Genomic DNA, 17993 nt, shown 5'->3' with positions numbered 1-17993 from the left:
TATGCCTGGAAGTTGAGACATGAATCAGTCTTTGTTGACCAAGTAAGTAAATTGTTGCTTTTGTTACTTGCCAGGAGAGAAGCGTGGTATATAGAAGAAGCTGTCGATTTAAGAGCCCTGAGTTCATATCCCAGCTCTGCCAATTTGTTAGCTAGATGATCTTGGGCAAGTTGATTTACCAGTCTAAGCTTCAGTCTTTGCATCAGTAAAATGGGCAGAACCATATTTACAGGAGGGTGTGAAGGGTAAAGATACTGTATGCCAATTGGGCACCCAGTAGGTTCTCCACAGACAGACATCATCGTTATTATTCTATTTGGAGACAGCCTGAAGGAAAGTACTCTGGTGGAGGCCACAGGGCACTCAGGAGGAAGTTGACAGATTACACCCAAAAGGAAACAGATAGTAACATTTTTTATTAAATATTACAGTGGATCAAAAAGTACAAAATATCTCTTGCCTGCTATGTGATTGGGAAACTATTGGCACGTAATACAGTATCAAAAGCAGTAATAAGTACAATTTGGAAAACATACAAAATTGAGTGTTTATAGTTGGCTCAGCATTTTTCTGGTAGTGTTTAAACTAATGCAAAGGTCACTCAATAACCTCTCCATTGGGAACCTATATAATATCACTGGGCCATGTTGCTATATACAAATAATCACCTTACAGAGCATAGAGGTTACATAGCTGGAATCACCAAAAGTATACAATATTTACAACACAGGAAAGTTTAAAAAAGTATAAACAGCCAAGAGATTATGCTGCTATTCTTCAGACATATTTCAACCATGGGGAGACAAGCAGAATATCAAATACATCAACAGCCAACACTGGAATTTAAGTGCTCAAGATAATCATTGCAATGGTGTGGGTCTCACCAGGGCAAACTTGTTCCCATTTTTCTTAAGAATTGGGACAAGGATAAAACTAGACCAGATGGGACTTGGCTGACCACCACCAAATGTGACTTTGTGGGACAACAAGTGAAGAGAAATAAAAGTTCTCTTTGAAGGCACACTACATAAAATATTTTTGTGGGATCACCTTGAAATTTCCATCAGACACACCAACACAGTGAAATACAGTACTTGAGAATTCATGCACCAGGTCAGAAAGTTGTAAAGTCAATGTCGAGTTTTAACAAACCCTTCTGTATATGCCCTGATAAACAAGTGAACTTAAGAGCCTCTAGCTAGTAAATAAATAAGTCAGTCCTGTGGCAAATATTACAAGTTCCAATCACTTACTAGGAGAATACTTAATTCTGAAACTTGGTTGGGCTGGTTTTTTTTTTTTTTTTCTTTAATGTTGAGTTGCCAAAAGCTAAACCAGAAGTTGCATGGAAAGGTTTTTAAAAAGTATTATTTAGAATCTCCAAATCTCCAGTAAATCACGGTCTTAGTGCATTTTGAATTGCAACATTTCTTGGAAGCCGCACTTAGTAAATAGATTTATGACTCCACTGCCAATTAGATTCCACAGTTTCCTTTACAGAACTACCAATAACAATGGTTTGATTGCACAAAGGCTTGTGCAACGCCATTCAATAATAAGGCCCCTTGAGCTCAAACAATGCAAACAAAGCCCTATTTAAGACTTTTTAAAATGTAGTTCTCGGCCAATGAAGAATTCAATGGTCTTTTTGAAAGATTTCCAAGATCTCTGTTCAGAGTTTTAAAACAAATAACACACTGCTTCTGTTGGGAATGTATACCCTCCTCTCTCTCTACTTGTCCTGATGTTTTGCCGAGGGTATGAGCTTCCTCAGACAGAAACAGTGAGTCTCCTCTCGGAAGAGATGAGAAAAACAAAAGCTGGACTATGTTAACATTGTTTGAAAATGGTGTGATCAAATTCCAACATGATGAAACCAGACTGAAATCATTGCAGCGGGGAAAACAAATGCCCCCTCTTCAGAACAGATAGGTGCGCTCCACCGGGGACGCAGGCCCCGGTTTTGAGAAACAAACTCATAGACACCATGTAGGATCTAGTCCGTGTCAGCCGCAGAAACACTGGCGTTTCCCCTTCTTCCGTGTCCTCTGATTCTGTGACCATTCAGTCTAGTGCAACTTTCTTATATATGTTCCAGCCAGCATTTTGCCAGCTGCAATTGAGATTATTTTCCCCCACTCTATCTTGTGCAATAGCAGGATAATCTGCATTCACACATTTATAATCTAAATTCTACTAGTCTATCTATGGTTCTATTAAATATATATATATGTATATATTATTCCACAGGAAGGTAAATAATTAATTGAAGCAAATGGAACTCTTAACACTAGATCTCTACATTCTTTTGTTTCCACCTTTGGATATTAAGTATGTTACATTGAATATTTGGCTTCGTATCATAGAGACATTTCAATACAAATGCACGGCATGCATGGCTTGGTTTAAGAGCCACAGTTTCATTGTTTACCAGTTTTGATTATGTTTCAGTCGAGTTACCTATTTAGAAGTTGAAAATTATCATCAATTTTCATAGAATTAAATATCTCAGAGGTAAAAGACTTGGATAACTATGATTCTAATGTCTACCAGTCGTTTTGGGGCAGGGGAGGGTTGGCTGGGGAGTTCATCAAAGCAGTTTTAGCGGGGCTTGCGACCTGGAAGGAAAGTCCACTCTCTGTGTCGATAGACTTTTAACACACTTAGAAAAATGCATCCACCTTGATGTTACATCTTGTCAGCCTATAGGATAAAGTGGCAAGAATGACAGTATACATTCTTTACATCTTTTGACTGCGTGAACAGCTTAACCATTTCTTTCCAACAGTAAAGAACATCATTCAGTGGACTGTATTGCCAGGTGGTTAAAAAATGGCACAAAAACTGTGTGCACACACACGAATCTCACACCCCGTAACCCAAGGAGGATGGCTTGCTTGGGAAATGAGTAATCCAGTATGCCAGCTACCCCCAAAGATGTGGCCTGTGAGGTTCTTCTTGGGAATAGCAAGAAACCCACCTGATGAGGCAATGTGACAACCTATTACTGGAAAGACTGTGGCCCAGGGCAGGTAGCTGGCACCTGGGCCTCCCACTACTCACTTTCTTCTGGATAGTCAAGCTCCATCCTCTTCCCAACCCCCTTTCCCAGACTGTTTAAAGGGATCTTTGCCAACACCAATGTAAATCATTTTGGCTTCTGTTCTAATTTCTGAAATTCCTAAAATATCTGTGCAGCCCACAAATATGTCCTCTAGACTCTTGTTATTCAGCAGCTTGCTGCCAGTGAGGTTTTTGTTTTTATGATTCCTCTGGTATGTAGGACAGTTTCACAGCCTAGATAAGGTAAGTACAATGCTCAATGTTTTCACATAACCCAATACTTCAAAGCAGAGCATTTGGCAGGGTAAGTAAGCAGTGTATAAGCTCTTTCAACTATGCCATTTATGAGGAACAAAATCCTTAAATTGCAGATTTGCAAAGGAACGTTCTTTGCACTGTCGTGTGCTCAACGGTTTCTTTTTTCATTTGTTCCACTAGAATCAGTTGCTTCAATTTGTAAACAATAACATTACCACCCAAAGCTGCTCAAAATAAGATGTGGAAAAATTACAAACACACATCAACAACTGGGACAGTCAGTCTTTAAAACAAAATAAACGACCTGCAAATAAAAGCGATACTGTTTAATTAAAAAAAGAAAAAAAAAAAAAAGGACAAGAAACCGGGAGAAAAATAGGGACTACCTGTATATAAATTAGGTGAGCAAACAGTGATATGGGTAGTTTTAAGAAGCAAATATATACAGTCAGTTTAACAGTGTTTACTTCTCTGGATTGTTTAATAGTGTCAAAATGAAAGATCTATTGAAGTTTTACTATACATTGCATTGATTGAACCTTGGAGAGTTTTATGAAGAGGGGGCATCCCTTGGCATGTTTGCCAGTCTTCCTTGCCCCGTCCTCTGAAATGTCTACCCTTTTTTGCCCAGATTGTTTCCTGACCATCAGAACTCAGATGGAGTCCTCTAAGTTCTTCTGGATACACGTGAATCCCTTCACAAGACCCCCGTGCAAAGTGAACCATCTAGGGTGCCAGGGCCTCTGTGTCGGAAGGGGTCAAGATTGACCAGCCAAGGCCGGAGTCATCCCAGAAATACCAGGTATGCTCACTTCCCCTCCGGGCCCCTTAGGCCAGGACTGATCTCACCCCCAGATTAGAAGAAATACTGACTTCTAATTCTCCAAGCCATCACCCCAGGCGCAGGAGCGAAGCACTGTTAACCATGTCGCCATTTGGGATGCTGGGCAGGGCCGGGCTTACAGTTTCGTACTGGGGTGTACGGATGACAGCTGAGAAGATGGGAAGGCGGCTTGAGGATTTATAGCAGCTAGAGGGTAAATGCTGTTGTGCAAAAGGTCCCCATATGAACTTCCTACGGGTGTGGCTGCAGCCAGGTGTCTGTATAGCTGCTGAGAATTTGTCGGCGATGTAAAAATTCCTCTTTGCATCACAAGCGAGTGGAAAGCAAGGGGCTGCATGAGTGGAGAGAGCACAGCCTGGTTTTTCAAGTACTGCAGAGAATGAGAGTACCCAGCCGGGAGCCTGGAGTTGAGGCCCGAGCTACACAGGCTCCCGGAATACAAACCTGGGAAGATGGGGGAGGAGAGGGGCAGCTTGTGGCTTTCCGAGGTGCCCCCAGAGTGCCCACTGTGTGCGGCCTTGCTGCCTTCACTCTCCTGCTCCGAGGCCTTCTCCTTCCCAGAGACCTCCTTGGCGGGGTCCAGAGGAGACACGGCCCGGGCCTTTTTCCCAGCGATTACAAGGTCCAAATCCTCCAGGCTGCGCTTGATGGGCCGCGCTGCACCAATGTTCTGAGGACTCATTTTCCGGTGAAGGATGGGGTGGACCATGCTGTCCATCTTCCTGAAATTCTCCAGTCTCACAGGGTGAGGCTTTCCCGACCTGGAAAGCGCTTCAGGGTATTTTTTAGGGGCTGACATGGTCATAGGCGATACCCGACAGGCCTTGGGGTGACAGTCTCGACTCTGGCTATTTATGACCTGGAACTGGGAGGTGCCCTTGCTCTCCTGGGGTCCAGGCGCTGAGTGGGCCAGGCCCAGGGCCTTGCCGGTGGGTTTGTGGGGGTTCTTGGGAAGGCTCAGATCCGTTGGCTGATCATCTGTGGGGGCTTCCACTGCAGCCGACTTTTTGTCTTGCAGATGTAGAGACGCCAGATAATTCACGTGGAGCTTCTCTTGGTGTTTGTGGGAAGGAAAAGAACTGTTTTCCGTTTCCCTGTACATGTCCCTGCAGGGGTACTTGGATGTCTGTTCATTGTGCAGATGGTGTTCGGTATGCCTATAGAGGCTGTGGAGGTGGGGAGATGAGTAGAAATCGGCCAGGAAGCTAGGCATGTGGGAGTGGGGAAGCGCCCTTTTCTCTAACAGTTTCTCCTTGCCCTCCTGTATTTCTTGCTTTAGGACATAGGAGTCGGCCAGGGGGCTAAGGTGATGCTTGGAGAAGCTGAAGCGGTGGGGCTCCGATCGACTTAGTTTGTCATGCTTAAAAATGTCACTGATGCCCTTCCTCTCCTCTGAGGGCTTGCTACGGAAACTCTGGACGTGCTGGATCACCGATGGCCGGTTGACTGCCATGTGGTCAGTGCTTTGGCCATGATGGGCCTGGGACAAACTCGAGCACCGGTCCTCCCTCGCAATCACTTTCTTTTTGCTGATCAAAGGGGGTGGGGAGCCATAAGGGTAGCTGCTGGAGAGGCTGGCTCCGCTGACCTGGGACAAAAGTTTTTTCTTGGCCAGCGGGGACATGATGCCTGGGTTCCCCCTTGAGTAAAGCAGCGGGGTGTAATTAAGTCCATGGTTCTCATTCATGGGCCCAGTCAAGTCTTTGTCTTTGAACATGTCAAACGACTGGACCACAAGGACCTTCGGGGTCTGCTTGAGTGCATTGTGGATGTCGTCACTGCCCAGCTGGTCCACCTTCACGGTGCAGTTGGCAATGTAATCCGCCATCGCAGGGAGCTTGTCATCCTCCACCTCACTCTGGTTTGCCAGTGGGGGCTGCGTGGTGGAGAAGCCAGGGAAGGATGCTTCTTGGAGCTCATTTTCAGGGCTCTCTGTAAAACAGCAGGGCTTGGGTTCTTTTGAGTCCACGAGAGCACTGGGAGAGGTAAGGGACTGTTTGCCAGTGCCGGGAGTCGGGGCCAGAGGGGCACTCGCCAGTGGAGGGGCAGGCCCCTTCTCTCCTGCCTCCTCTGCCACCTTCTCACTGTTGGCACCTTGATCTGTTTCACTGTCCTTTTCTGGGTCTGCTTGGGACACCAAGGGCCTTGCTGCAAAATCCTGGTACCCTTCCAATTTTTTCTTTGTGTCTGCTATTGGGAGAGGCTCAGTGATGCTTTTCTGGTTTACAGTCTCTTGTTCCTTCTCTTGCTCTGACGAAACCTGGTAAGATATTGCAAAAGATGGTCAGAAGGAAGCCAAATGCATTGACACTTTATGCTATGAAATAAAATGTTACACACAGCAGATTTCTGAAAACAGGCTTGTCAGTCAGCTCATCGAGTTTCTGTAAAGCTTTATTACTCCCCAATCATGGCTCTAAACAAAGAAATCTAAATTACAGAAAGCATTAGGAGAAATATGCATATTCACTTCAGTCCCTTAAGAGATACCTATCAAAACAGCACAGTGTTACATACTGCTGGTGTACAATCATATCACTCCTTCTTGATTCTAATATACAGTTTAATTCTGAGGTTGTCTTCTTGTCAAATCAGTCAATTATCCAAATGGGTTTTAAATTACATGTTGTGCTTTATGACACTTTGGAGAAAGATTTTTTTTTTTTAAGCATCTTACAAAATCCAACCCCATGTCAACAAGCGACAAACTTACTATAATCGCTTGTTTTTCTTTAGGAGACCAAGTATCGTCCTAATGTGTTAAATTTTATGGTGCATAAAATTAGTGATGCTTAAGTGTTTATTTTATACCCAGAGCCAGATGACATGCAGGTAAGACTAAAATACTGAAAAATTATACAGATGCAAAATCAGCCCGTCTACCCAAGGGATAGAAGGACTCAGTCCTTCTAGGCTACAGCAAACTCCATATCCATTAAAGCTGAAAATGAAGTTGTCAGAATTCAAGCAGTGAGTGCCACCACAAATACAGCTTTTTTGTTCATTGAAATACATTGTAGTCAATGAGATGGATGCTCTTTATGTGTCCCCGTTGACAGAAGTTGTGGGCACAATTCGACCCATTCATTGCATTGTGTAGCTCTGCAAACTTTGACCTTAGAAGGTCACCTTAACTTTCCATCTGGGACCCAGCTGACTGGCAAGTTCTTTCAAAACTTCTGTTATTCTGCCCTGACATGTGTGTGGGGGAGAACAGTCACAAAACAGTTGTATCAAGCTGGTGTTTTTTCTCTCCCTCCATCTTATTCATGAATGTTTTTCTTCTTTGTTGTTAAGTGGTGGACACGTCTTTCCTTTAGCATTTTGGGGCAAGACTGAGGATGCTGGTGGAGGGATGCATAGGAACAAAAGTTTTAAGGAATCATACCCATTTCATAGAGATTTCTCCTTAAACCCACTTCAAGATATCCCTATTTTCTAAGGATGCTTATCATCTTTTCCTTTTTGCTATTTGTACTAATAGCTGCCTTTTCCAGTACAAATATCATTATTTGTTCTACATTAACAATCATCATTGGTCTCTGGAGCTTATATATTACATGAAAATACAGAAAAATGAGAATGGTAAGGGGAAGAGGCAAATTGGATTTAAAAGAGATTCTTATGGGGCTGTGGGGGATTCTCAGTCCCACTGATATTTATGTGACCGAGGCCTTGAGTTGCATGAAATTCTAGTTTTTGGTATAGAAAGTCTTTTAAAGCTAGGCAGAAAAAAAGTTAAGGACCCTTTTTCTAGGATGGCATTTTATGATTTGTCTTGGTATGTTAAATGGTACCTTCCCCCACAAAGCTTGAAATCCGATTACTTGAAGATAGTGGGTTTGACTAGAAGTGCTTTTTATTCCACTGAGTTCACTGCTTCACATTGAAAACATCAAAAATAAAAAAAACAATGACAATAAAAACAATAAAATTCAAACTCCAAAACACAGTCAATGAAAAGAAATATACTCGCTCAATAACAGGAGTCTGTGTAGGAGATGAGAGGCGCAATTCTTACCGTTGGGTCAACCTTGGAGAGGGTGTGGGATTCCAAGTAGTTTAGGTACCCTGATCATAATGACCTTGGTCACTTAGATACTCATAGTTCCTGAGAGAACCTGTTGGGGCCTATAGGAAACAGGGAGTCTTAAGGCTTTCAGGGTTTCTGTGGCCCACAGGGCATCAGGCTTGACTCTTGACAATGGTCCTTCCCCAGCTGATGGGCTCAGGGCATGGCTGAGGATTCCTCCCTCAACTCACAAATCTTCATGCCCAGAGTGGAGCCATTCAAAGGTCACCTGGCCTCTGGGTCCTCAGTTTGTCCTCTTGTGCTTTGGCAATGCTGTGCATACGGTATCTAATAGAACTCACTGATCCCAAGCCCTGTAATGAATCAGCCAGCCAACAAGATCAAGGAAGAATGGAATGTCAGCCTTAACTTGGAATTTCCTTGCTTTTGGCCATTTATATTGCAAGCTTGCAGATGTTTAGGAACCTCTGCCTCATTTCCTTTCCTCCCTTTTAATTATTAGAGTTTAAAATAATTATGAAAGAAAAAAACAAATTTCTCTTCTTGGTATTAATATCTTCTTACACAGGAGTCAGTTGGGTAAGTTAATTTCTAGTTAGGAGATTGAGGTGTGTGTTGTGTGTTTTAGGCCAATGTTTAATTAGGGAGTCTCTTACGTGTTCATTATAAACCTGATTTTTAGGGGGTGTTTAATATCAGGACCAAAATTCCCTCAGGGGTTGAATCTCAGAACATGCTGTCTCCAAATGTGGCTGCTAAGTTTTGTTTTTTTTTTTTTTTTTAATGGGCAGCAGAGTTTTTTATTATTCATGTTGAAACAGAGCCCAGATCAGCCCCCATGACTGGCTGGACACTGACAGTAATGGCTTCTACCAAAGGGCTGCTGGGGGCTGTGGGTAGCTGGGACTTATTTTAAAAGGTTCAGAAACTACCTGTTAACAAGAGAGATAATCATGGTTTCAGAGGAACCACTTCAAAATTCCCCTATAAATAATATGTACTTAAGATGTTTCTAAATTGGTCTCAACCCAAGGCTGTTGCACAGAGGTCAGTTACAAGAGGCAAACAAGCCTCTGAAGTTTCCCAAACAGTTCTGCAGAGACACGGCGGATCCCACGGGTGAGTGTTTTAAAGTCACACCCACTCCTCAGACAGACTGGCTGTGAAAGGGCACATTTTTCACATCAGAGTCCCTTGGCTTTCAGAGCAGAAGCTCTGACTCCTTCTGTCTTGAAGTCGGCCTCTGCACTCAGCTTTCTACACCATGTTTTTGCTTCCTTCCAGATCCTATTCCTGGCCTATCCCATTCAACACTCGCACTGCCCCAGAAGGCCCACTCCTGGGGGACCTGTGAAGTTCAGATGGTTAGGGTTCACAGCCTGGTGTTGTCTTGGGCAGGGATGAGGCTTTGAGTGCAAGGTTCCAGGAGACCCCGAGGCAGGCCCCACCTCCCAGACAGACTTCTGTAGAGGAGCACAACTCACCTCTGATGCATCCTGGGGCTTTGGGGCATTCTCTTTTTCTTTCTTGCTCTTAGAGATTTCATGTTTGATGCGTTTGGCTCCTGATACTTTTGTCTTATTCTCGTTTTCCTGTGAATTGTTCTCCTGTTTTCGAGGTTTGATTGGAGGCAGGGGCTTATCTTCCTCTCCTTTAATAAACCTTTCATACGGCAGGATTAACCTGAAAGAGCATCAGAAGAGAGGATCAGCCAGGCTGGCAATGCCAGTAGCAATGTCGATGTGGTGGGGGTGCATGTTTTTTCTCAGTACAAGCAATTTATCAAGTGCCTTCATCTTTCCCGGTCAAAACCAGCACCTGGTAACTTATATACTTCTTTAAAAGACCTCTTTCTCATTTTGCAAATCTGTACACCAAGGATACAAGTGGACACATCCAAAAATCACATCATTATCACTGTCCATGGAACCTGGCCAAATTCCAATAGCAACATCACAATAACAGCAACTATAACAAAAGCTGCCATTCATTACCATTGTGCCCACAGCTCTTTATTGAGCACCGACTATGTGTCAGGCAGTGTTCTGGAAACCAAGATACAGCAGTGAACAAAACAGTAATAGTCAGAGCCCCTGAGGGTTACATTCTGCAAGGTAATGGCCTAGATACGTTATACAGGTTATTTCATGTAATATCCACAATGTGCAATGTCCCTGTGGAGTATTAGTATTACTGTTGTTATTCCTGTTTCAACAGATGAGGCAACTAAGGCCCAAAAAAGATAAAATAATTTGCCTGAGTTACCCTATCCAAAGTTTGTTTTCATTCATGTCAAAATGTAGACCAGACGCTTAAGATAAAGAGGTCACACAAGGCAAACACAGCCCAGTGGAGAGGCGGCTGTCTTAGCCAGAGCCCTGAGGTGGGTAGGGGGCTCCAGGACCAGGAGCTCTGTTTTGGGGTACCAAGTTAAAGAGGGCCCCAGAGAGAAGGAAGACAGAACATTCAAGCCACAAAAACCAGAGGGCTGAAAAATTCAAGCATTTTAATTATATAACTTTTAAAACAAAGTACATAAAATTGCTCTAAAAAGAGAAACATCAAACAGCTCTAGTTTTAATCTGTTTTCCCTTTGCGACATAGTGCTTGATCTGAAAGGGAAAAATAGCTGATGTAATTAAAAGGGATGGATTGCATTACAATCTCAGTTTCAACTTCAATGATTAAAGTTTTTATAATGCATTTGGTATGATTAATGACTCACTGTGGGATTAATACAAGACTCAGCCTTAAAAATATGAACTTTAATACAGCAAACATAATTTGTTTTAAATAAGACAAGTTGACTCAATGAAGAAAATGTACTTGGCTTATAAACAACATAAATCTGTTCAAATATGGGGAACCCTAATTATTTTTAAACGAAGACTCCCAGGCAAAACCTTCTTTGGTTTGAATATTTGTTAGCTATTCTGATATTGGTTTCTAACTATGCAATTTGGATCTTAACTACTTAAACATACACAACTGTTCAGGGTTCTGAGTACAAATGTGGGGATATTTGTGATCGTAATATTTCAGTCTTTAATAAAATACCAAGTAAATTATGGGAAAGTCAAATCCCAATTTACAGCACAGTAGACAAAAAATTCATTTACTGAGCATGCTCGGACAAGGTATGTGCAAGAAGGCGTGAATAATAGTTTCGAGCCCTGCATCTGGCAGTGGGCCAGCCATGAAGATCAACACAGCCCATGGGGAATAGTTATCTTCAGATCCCATTACAAACTGAGTTTAAACATGTTACAGCTGCTAAAACTGGAAACTGTTCTCTCTGTGCAGACTTACTAAAATAATATGTGGCTGCCAAATACCTGCTTCCCACTGTAATATTACAGTTAATGTTTATATAATAAAAAGCATAACTAAGCAGAAGAAAGAAAAAAGCAATCCTGTTCATACTTGAATGTATTCCGTCTCATCTGTGAAGTCCCCAACATTCCCCTAATTGCTTTTATCTGCATAGTTCTGCCAGCGACTTCATTCCCTTCAATAGTGGCAGGTTGGGGATTTTTGTCCAGGAGCAAAATGCATTGAATATTTTAAATTAGGAAGAATATGTTAAATTGACTTTAATGAAAACATATTTTTATTGTTAGGACAGATAGGTTTGTTTTACTTTTGTTTGGTTGCCATGGGAACCCAAGGAGCATTGAAGCCTGGGTATTTCAATGGTTATTGTTTGTTGGTACCACCCTCTCCCCTCCAGCTCCACTCCCTAATTGAGATGGTGACACCATGAGGGGCTCCCGTCAGCATTACCTGAGGGTGGGGAAGGAGAGGAGAGGAAGCAGAGACCAACAGAATAACGTGGCCGCTGCACCAAGAGTCGCCACACTCCCACGGGTCCTGAGAGTCCTGAGCCAACCCAGCTTTGTAGATGGGTGCTAGGGAGATTTTAATTTCCTTATACAGTGTTGCAAGTTGAAGAGGCAGGGCAACATTTCTATTTCATTTCTTTTCCCTTTCTTTTTTTTTTTTCTTCCCTTCACTCAACTCAGCAGCTGGCTGGACGGCAGCAATAAAAAATACATTTCACTTTGCTGGTCAAAGGCCTGAAGCCAGAAGCAGGAAATCTGGAATTAAATGTTTCTTGTATCTGGAAAGAGGCATGACTAAGGTAAAACTGAATCCAAACACAAACGCTGCTTGTTCAAGGCTTCCAGAGGGGGGGGTGTGGGTGTGTGTGTGTGTGTGTGGGTGTGTGTGGGTGTGTGTGTATGTGTGTATAAAGGTCAATTGAGTGATTTTTTTTTTCCTTTCTAAATCACTGAAAGATAATTATAGTGGCTCAGGGAATAAAAGCTCCCAAAATAAAACAAGAAAGGCAGCAGCTAAAAGGAAACAAGTAGAAATATGACCAGCTAAACCCTGAAGAACAGCTCATGGTCTCTCACCCAGCTCACAAACAATCGCTGTTAATATAGTGATTTCCGTTTGGTGCAATTTTCACTGAATGTTTTTTCAGTTACCCTGTCATGGTACAACACAATTACTCCACAGGATATGATCTTATCATCTGATTATTAGAAGTTTTTACAGCACAAGAGGACGAAAGCTAGTATAGGTTTCTAAACATTTAAATGTTTAACGTACGTGTGATACCATTAAAAATAGGGTGGCCAACATAAGGTCAACACTGCCCAACGCAGGAAACATTGTATTGTATAAAGAATTTAGTATAATGCAAAATGACTGTGCCTTGCGGAAGATTATTCCTTAAATATTTGTAGTACAACAAAGATTTAATCAGCTTCTAAACTGTACAGATAAAAGCAAAAATGCATTCAGCCCCCGAGAACTCATTACACAGGAGAAATATTTTCAATGGGCTGCAACTCTTAAGAATGTGGTTTGGGTTTTTGATGGGTAGAAGTAATAGGGAAGAGAAGCAATATATTCATTAGGAAATCCAGAGAGATTCCCCGCCCCCGATCTAATGTAGTCTGAAGATTGAAAGCTAGGCAGATAAATGGGCCTCTACTATTACCCAGATTTCACATTTCAGATTAGCAAAATGCTTATTTACGATGCCATTAATGGATCTGAAAAAGGTAAGCCACTATGTATTAAAAAATAACATTTTTCCATAGGCATAAGATTTGTAGCAGCATGAGATTTTATTTTTCCCTAGGAATAATACGAGAACAACATTTTCCACCCCAAAGCAGAAACAGTAGGGGAGCCTTTTGCTATCATGGAGATTCTTATTAAATTCAGTCGCTGTGAAAAGCAAGATTTTTTCCTTCTTTCTCCTTTTTTTTTCCTTAAATAAAGATGACTTACAATCAACCCAAGTTAAAATTAACAAATCAATGGCATTATAACCTTGATTTATTAGCATCTGAGCCACTAAATTATCATCATACAAGAAATTGCTGGTTTGAAAAGATTTCGGCTTTGTTAAATCTCAAGTTAAATAATGGTGCTCAGTATACTGGGGTTTTAGATCTGCCTCATCTGATATTATGAAAAATTCAATACATTTCTCTACAGCAGAAGTCAAGGGTCAGCAAATCTATTACTGTAATGTAAGTAATCCGGCAACCTGCCAACTCTTTCTCCCTTTTATTATTATTTTTAAACACGAAGGCAGATAATTTTATATTTACAAATTCTGAAATCCTCCAGGGCCTTGCCTCTCTTTCTCAACAAAAAGCAGCAGCCTCACATTCAAGAAATGTATATCGCACATGTCCTCATCATTTGCATTTCATACAAAAGAAGCAAAGACCTTCATCTTTATTAAGCAACATTCCCCTCCCCTCCTCATAGGCAGAGGAAGAATACTGTCAGATCTCATCAGAATGAGTGACCACTAATGTCTCCTGTATTGATTAATGCTTGCATGGGATGACTGAACTTTGGGGCCAAAACATTTAGCAAACAGTGCTTAAGAGGAGAAATGAGAATCTATCTATTTATAGAGCTTTGAAAAATGATATTATAATAATGTCTGGGACTGATTCAGTCTGAAGAGTAGGAGAAGCAGCAAGTCTTTAGGGTTGCGTTTGAACCTCAGACTCACCCAAGTTACTTCATAGGCACTTTTCTGCTATCAGATCAGTCAAAAATCCCAGGCCTCGAGATCTACCAGTGCCCTTGGAGCAGAATATTTTAGGGGCAGAGGGAAAAATGTTGGTGTATGTATCAGGCCACAAATGCTACTACTGCTATACTAAAAAACTATAACGAGTACGTTTTTCCATGTCAGTAGAAAGGAAATGATACATTGGTTCCACTGGGCTTCAGACCTGATATGATCCCAAATGGAGTCATTATACCTTCAAGTTGACTCCAGGGCTGATAAATTCTAAGGTTTGGCCGGACATTTCCCTTCTCAGCCAGAAACTGAAAATACACAACTTTGCTGTGAAGTGTGGGAAGCAATCTTTCACCAGATATGGAGCCAAGAGAGGCATATTTATTCTTTTTCAAAGGTAAAGTACACAAACTTGTTAAGGTTGCAGGAAATACGGTAAGTTCTAATCTCACATTCTGTTCACCTCCAGCTCAAGGTGTCAGACCATCACTCTAAAAATGGAGAAAGAGCATTAGCTGGGGCGGGGGGGAAGCTAGGTACCAAAACTAAAGTCTAATACACAAATGAGCTCTGTCAAGGTGAGGAGAAGTCAGAATGTTTCCTCAGGGAACACACACTGGTTGAATATAATGGTAATCGGGCTGCTCTTTCCTGTCCTTTTATAAGCCAAGCTCCATCTATGACAAATGTGGGCTCTGGATGAAGATCTCTACCCTTTTACAGTGTGAGTTTTAGTGGAGCAGAAAAAACTGGTGTGCAGTGTGTGAGGAGCAAAGTGTCAGTAACAGAGAGAGATGAGAAAGAGGACTTCGGTGTCACCTTCCAACAGATGAAGATGTGAACTCAGAGCTTTCAACAGCAAACCATGGAAGGAGGTGCCATGCTCACAGGTAGGCCATGGAGAACAAGTCAATGGCAGGACCCACCTTAGCAAAGAAAACGGTGGGAGAACACGACATAGGTTCTGTGTCAAAGACTTAGGTTAAGCCACGAACTACCAAGGGCAGACTGTCCAGAGTTCTTTACAGAGGAAGGAGGTATAAAGAGCATCATTTATATTCTGCCCTAAGAGACCAAAAAGGTATGCAGCCCCTTATTATTAACAACAAAACATGGCCACTTGTCTTCAGAGAAATCACTTCCTTAAGAGAATGATTAGTTTACCAGGGGCTTCATTTCTTACTCAGGGGGAAGCTAAAGATGAAGACCTTTTGAAGACACTGACAGTCTCCATTTGCCCCCTGGAAGTGGCAGGAGGGGTGTTTCTTAGGCCCATTGATGACTCTGAAACCTTCCAATAGTCGTGGAGTGACTGTGAACCTAACTAAGCAATGAAAGGAAAGACGTGTTGGGATCCATCAAGTCGGTGGCTTGACTCTCATGAAGGAGGGTCAGTGTGCAGAGGAAGGTCCAGGATGACAGGTCCCTGAACTGAAGTTATGTGGGCTGTGGGGGTAGGGGATGAGGTCAGAGGGTGGGGAAAGAAACTTCTGGTTGTCTTACATATTGATTAGGCATTACAGTATTAATAGCAGCTGGGTCATGTATTAAGTTCCTAATAACACCAGGCACTTTGTATACCTTATCATCAATTTGTTGAGGAGGAAACGGAGGTTAAGTGTGAAATAACTATTAAAGGACTGGTGAAAAGCATATAGCTATTGTGTGCCAAAGTCTGAGTTCAAATACGATCTGCCTCTCTGACCTGTCTTCATCTCAGCAAGGTAGCTGTATATCTTCAGAAATTATCTGAGAAGCACCAACACTGGGAAAATACCGAAATGATCACTCCTGGGTTAAGGGAAGTCCAAGCTCCTAAGGCAGAATCAGGGTGAGCACCCTCCTTTTCTCAGAGCCAGCAGACCTACAGAATACACACATGGCCATTCCACCGGCCATTCCACCAAGGGCCACGGCGGTCCCATAGGAGCAGCCCTATGGCTGGAGCACTGGCCACACTGCTCCTCGTACCCGTACGCCAGGATAACCACGCCACGACTCTCCGAAAGGTGGTAACCCTGGATGTATCCAGCACAACCTGATGTTAGACGTAAGAGGAACGCGAGAATCACATCTCCCACGAACCCCAGCCTGCAGCACTTAGCTCTTACCCTGTCTGAGGCTCCCATGGCCTCCCCAGCTAGACTCAGTGCTCCTCGTGCTTTACTTCTGCAGTGCCTCCTTGCCTCTTCTAAGAGGGTCTAGACTGGCGTTAGTCAGTCCTATAGCTTCCCAGGGAAGACCACACTGAAGAAAGTTGACATGGATTTAAGAAAGGCTGACTTTACATCCCAGGGATTAAAATATGTGCTCACAACAGAGGGCACGGATGGTAAATAGCAACCCAGGCTTCCACAATGCCCCAGCAAAGGTGGTAACAATTCTTAATTCAAAAACAATGACTGACTCAGAATCAAGTTGGATGGATCTGTTTCAAGGGCAGATGAACATTATTTCAAGAATAATAGACAAATATAACTACAGTATTTTCAACATGATGTGCACCACCTCTCCCCATGAAAGCAGGCAGTGTCCATCCGTAAAAGCAGATAAACAACTATTGCACTGAATTCCCATGTAAGTGAGATACCACAGGTTCCAGACTTCTGAAATGTTCAACAATCTCCCAAACATGTATCATTTTGATCCAACTTTGTAATAACTTGTACGAAAACAAAATGTTCCAAGAGGTTTTCAGTGGAAGAGTTAAGGATATATTTTAATGGTAAACAATTACATTCTTCTGTCATCTGATACTTTTTTTCCCCTTTCTTTTTTGGAAACATGCTTTCTGAATTTTCAATAGTGCCTTTGTGAAGGCATCTGTTACTCACATAATTGAAAAGATGTTTGTGCAGTGGCATGCTTGAGAATACAGTTATTTAATCTTAATGATAAAGCCCTGAGGACAGAAAATCATAAGTAGAAACCTCTTGTTATTTATCAAAAAGAAAAAGGACTAAGACACCTAATCTATTCTCAAATTTAAATTCATGCTTGATGAAAACTATCAATAAAACCTGGAATCTGCAAAGTTTCTTAAATACTACAGTGAGGTTCAAAGGGGGTTGGGTAGGGGAGTAGCAAGAAAATAAAAAGGAGACAATAAAGGAACTTGACAAAGAAAAAACTGCTGTTTGGCAAGCCTTTTTTGGGTCAAACAAAGAACTTGCTGTAGTTCGTAGCATGACATACACACTTGATTAGTTTGTGCCTGAGGGTGTTTTTACACTCAACAGTGTAAACTCCAACTTCTAATAATTACAACTTGCATTTAGAGGCAAATTTAAGAATTTTTAAATAGAGATTTTTCAAAGGCTGTTGTTTATTCATTTTTTTAAAAACAGAAACCAGTTTTTCTACTCCAGGCCCTGGCTACGGTTCTGTTTTCCTTTTTAAAAGTTTCTTGAAAAATCCAGGCATTGGAAAGTTATCAGAGCATTTTAGGCATGTTGAGTGATACAGAGAGAGGCTCTAATTATGAAATTACCTGACCATCCTTTGGGGAGAAATTCTTTACTGATGAGAAGCTGCTCCAGGCATAAGGGCTTACATCCAGCCAATTCAGGTCCCTTATAAGAACAAGCCTGAGGGGGTATCATTGGAAAAGCAACAGCAATATCTCAACGCTGTGTCTTATAACAATTTGGGGGGATTGCTGGTTGCCGATAAAGGGTCTTCTGTGGGTGTGGGGAAAAGGGAGGTGAATGTCTGAGTGGCAGTGTTACAGA

General features: G+C 42.1%; 1 protein-coding gene across 2 annotated transcripts in view; it reads right to left on the bottom strand.

Moving 5' to 3' along the window:
- Positions 1-397: 397 nt before the first annotated feature.
- Positions 398-17993, bottom strand: part of ARID5B (AT-rich interaction domain 5B) — a 193025-nt gene continuing 175429 nt past the window's right edge. For both annotated transcript variants that reach the window (XM_070782166.1, XM_070782167.1), the window contains 2 exons: positions 9683-9881; positions 398-6425 (listed from right to left, as the gene is read on the bottom strand). In XM_070782166.1, coding sequence (XP_070638267.1) covers positions 4281-6425; positions 9683-9881 — 2344 coding nt within the window. In that variant the 3' untranslated portion in view covers positions 398-4280. The remainder of the gene's footprint in view (positions 6426-9682; positions 9882-17993) is intronic.

This window comes from Bos indicus, chromosome 28, assembly GCF_029378745.1.
Source record: "Bos indicus isolate NIAB-ARS_2022 breed Sahiwal x Tharparkar chromosome 28, NIAB-ARS_B.indTharparkar_mat_pri_1.0, whole genome shotgun sequence".
Lineage (NCBI taxonomy): Eukaryota > Metazoa > Chordata > Mammalia > Artiodactyla > Bovidae > Bos > Bos indicus.
This window is presented reverse-complemented; position numbering and strand designations above follow the sequence as displayed.